The sequence below is a fragment of the Trifolium pratense genome, linkage group LG7 (genome assembly GCF_020283565.1).
Source record: "Trifolium pratense cultivar HEN17-A07 linkage group LG7, ARS_RC_1.1, whole genome shotgun sequence".
Taxonomy (NCBI): domain Eukaryota; kingdom Viridiplantae; phylum Streptophyta; class Magnoliopsida; order Fabales; family Fabaceae; genus Trifolium; species Trifolium pratense.
The window spans coordinates 8,478,227-8,481,402 of record NC_060065.1 but is presented as its reverse complement, the minus strand read 5'-3'; the positions used below and the strand labels follow the sequence as shown (position 1 = coordinate 8,481,402).

Here is a 3,176-nt window from a genome sequence, read left to right as displayed (position 1 = left end):
AACAGACGCCTTCTTTCTTTGTCTTCGCATGTTTTTGGATAAGCTTCAATCTTCCTTCATGTGCCGCTCCACCATTCCATACATTACTTTCATCATTATTATTTTATTCATTATCCTCATAACTATAATATTTTGCTGTCATTCATTAATAAATAAATAAATGACCATACATCAAATGTTAGTTGGTTCAGTGTTGATTGCCGCTGAACTTGGTAGAAAAGACCATGGTTCGATCCCCGTAACTGCATTTGGGAGGAGACTGAAACCACTTTATGGCAGAACTCGCCCCGAACTCTGAACTACTAGGGCCCCTTCTCCAGGAACCAGATAGCAAAAACCGAAAAATCAAAAATCAAAAATAGAAAATCAATGGTTAGTTAATTGTGTGATGATTGATGCTGGATTTGGTAAAAAAGACCACAACTCGATCACCATAATTACAATTGAGAGATGCTGAAACCACTAAATAACAGAGCACTGGCCCCAAATTGGATTAAACGATTTAGTGGATCATATACTAGTAGTAAAAAAAAAAATAAAATAAAAAAATAATTTTTATTTATTTGATTTTCCCTCACAAATTTAAAAATAATTCTTCAAACCACCGCGACTTTCAAATTCCTCGTTCTTCATGCACACCCAAACTAAAATCATCGCAGTCCACACGTCTTTTTTTTCTCCTTTCCTTGCTGTTACAATTTCACAACCACATCTTCTATCTCTTTCCATATAAATACCCTTTCTCTCTTCTCTTATCCATTTCAACTCAACAACTCAAACCCAACACAACAACAACATTAACTCTATTCTTAATTTCTTATTCTTATCATTCAAAACTAAAATACTCAAGTCCTATATTTTTACTACTTTTCAACAAAGATGGTTGATTTACATTGGAAACTAAACATGCCCAATTCAGACATGTCTTCCAAATCTCCAAAACTTTCTCTCTCCGAAAAATCATCACCACGCAAATCCCTACCCTCATTACAACTACCTTCAATCTCCAACGACATCGCAGCAGCCGCACAACCTCTTTGTGCAGCTTACGACCACTATCTCCGTCTCCCAGAGCTTCGCAAGCTTTGGGAAACAACAGAATTCCCCAACTGGAGTAACGAACCAATCATAAAACCAGCTTTGCAAGCACTCGAAATCACATTCCGTTTTATCTCTACGGTTCTCTCTGACCCAAGACCATACGCAAATCGTACAGAATGGAACCGTAGACTTGAATCTATTGCTACACGTCAGATTGAGATTATTGCCATGCTATGCGAAGACGAGGAACAAAACCCGGAGACACGTGGCACTGTACCAACCGCTTATCTCAGCAGCGGCGATAGCAAAATCAGAAGCTATAGTGAAACGAGTCTTCTTCCAATTCTTGCCACGTGGTACAAATCAAAGGACGTAGCACAGAGGATTCTTCTCTCTGTAGAATGTCAAATGATGAGGTGTTCTTATACGCTAGGTTTGGGTGAACCGAACCTCGCTGGAAAACCGAGCCTCAAATACGACACCGTTTGTAAACCAAACGAAGTTCACGCTCTCAAAACGACGCCGTACGATGACCGAATCGATAACTACGAGAATCACGCTGTGCACGCGACGCACCAGATCGTGGAATCATGGATCCACGTTTCACGGAAGCTTCTAGAAAGAATCGTTGAATCAATTCAAGAAAAAAGATTGGAGAAAGCAACGGAGAATTGTTACGCGGTGGAGAGAATCTGGAACCTTCTAACGGAGGTTGAGGATATTCATCTGATGATGGATCCAGGCGATTTCTTGAAGCTGAAGAATCAATTATCGATGAAATCTTCTCGTTACGAAACGGCGGCGTTTTGCATGAGATCGAAGGAATTGGTTGAAGTAACGAAGATGTGTAGAGATTTAAGGCATAGAGTGCCGGAGATATTGGAAGTTGAGGTGGATCCGAAAGGTGGACCGAGGATTCAAGAGGCGGCGATGAAGCTTTACGTGGCGGAGAAAATGAGTGGATTTGAGAAGGTTCATTTGTTGCAGGGTATGCAAGCTATTGAGGTTGCTATGAAGAGATTTTTCTATGGTTACAAACAGGTGTTGGCGGTTGTAATGGGAAGTTCTGAGGCTAATGGAAACCGAGTTGGACTGAGTTGTGATGGCGGTGACTCGTTGACTCATATGTTCCTTGAACCTACCTACTTTCCAAGTTTGGATGCTGCTAAGACTTTTCTTGGATACTTTTGGGATAATGATAATAAATGGGTGTGAAAAATAAGATAATTTAATTTAAATTTAATTTAATTTAATGGTATCATGATACAAGTACAACTAAGGTGGTGTGACACATACATACACCTTGGTAATTTACTTTTATTTTAAATTGATAGTGAAAAATACATCAAAGATAATAGATAATAGTGGATTAAATCAAGAAATTCTTTCTTTTTTTTTTTTTTGGTAGAGTCTTTCTTTCTTTTTTAAAGTGAAGTGGATTAAATTTTGTAAGGGTTTGTTGTATGCCAATATTAGTGAAATATTTTAACAAATTTTTGCTAAGGATTGCCCCCAAATAGAATTTTATAAGTTCACATTAACCATCATAATTAATACACATGACCAATAGCTCAATCTTATTCGGGCTCCATATTCATTTCCACTAGACACTCAACTCACAAATTACAACGGTTCTATTTTAAGAAGTCTATTAGTTTATTCATTTGTCTCCACTTTTCAATATAATCAATGGTACTAAATTTTGATTTTATCGCGTTAGATTTATCATGGTACGGTGGTTGTGAAAGAGGTACCGTGAACGTCTCTTAGATACGTTGGTTGTGAAAGAAGGTATACATATATGCAGGGACGGATTCAAAGGTGGGGTAGGCAGTGGCCAAGGCCCTCCCCTCCCCCTCATATATGTATATAATATATATATTATTATGTCTCAATTATCTATCTATAACATTTTAGTTTAGTATTATGAATTATACTATGGTAAAAATAAATGACTAACATAAAATATATCGGTTCTTAAATATATGAAATATTAATTGTCAAATAAAGTGTTTTGAAATTACAAAATATTCTCAAATATGACTATTATTAGTAATTTTTGGACAAAACTGACTAACATAACACATATTTGAGGACCAAACTAACAAAGGAAAGATAAATTTGAAAATCAAAAT

At 36.8% G+C, this 3,176-nt stretch overlaps 1 protein-coding gene across 1 annotated transcript; it reads left to right on the top strand.

The window, feature by feature from the left end:
* The first annotated feature begins 376 nt into the window (after positions 1-376).
* Positions 377-2,544, top strand: LOC123895279 (nematode resistance protein-like HSPRO2). Its single transcript, XM_045945534.1, has 2 exons — positions 377-2,304; positions 2,348-2,544. The coding sequence occupies exon 1, from the start codon at positions 880-882 to the stop codon at positions 2,254-2,256; it is 1,377 nt and encodes a 458-aa protein (XP_045801490.1). The 5' UTR covers positions 377-879; the 3' UTR covers positions 2,257-2,304; positions 2,348-2,544.
* Positions 2,545-3,176: the final 632 nt, after the last annotated feature.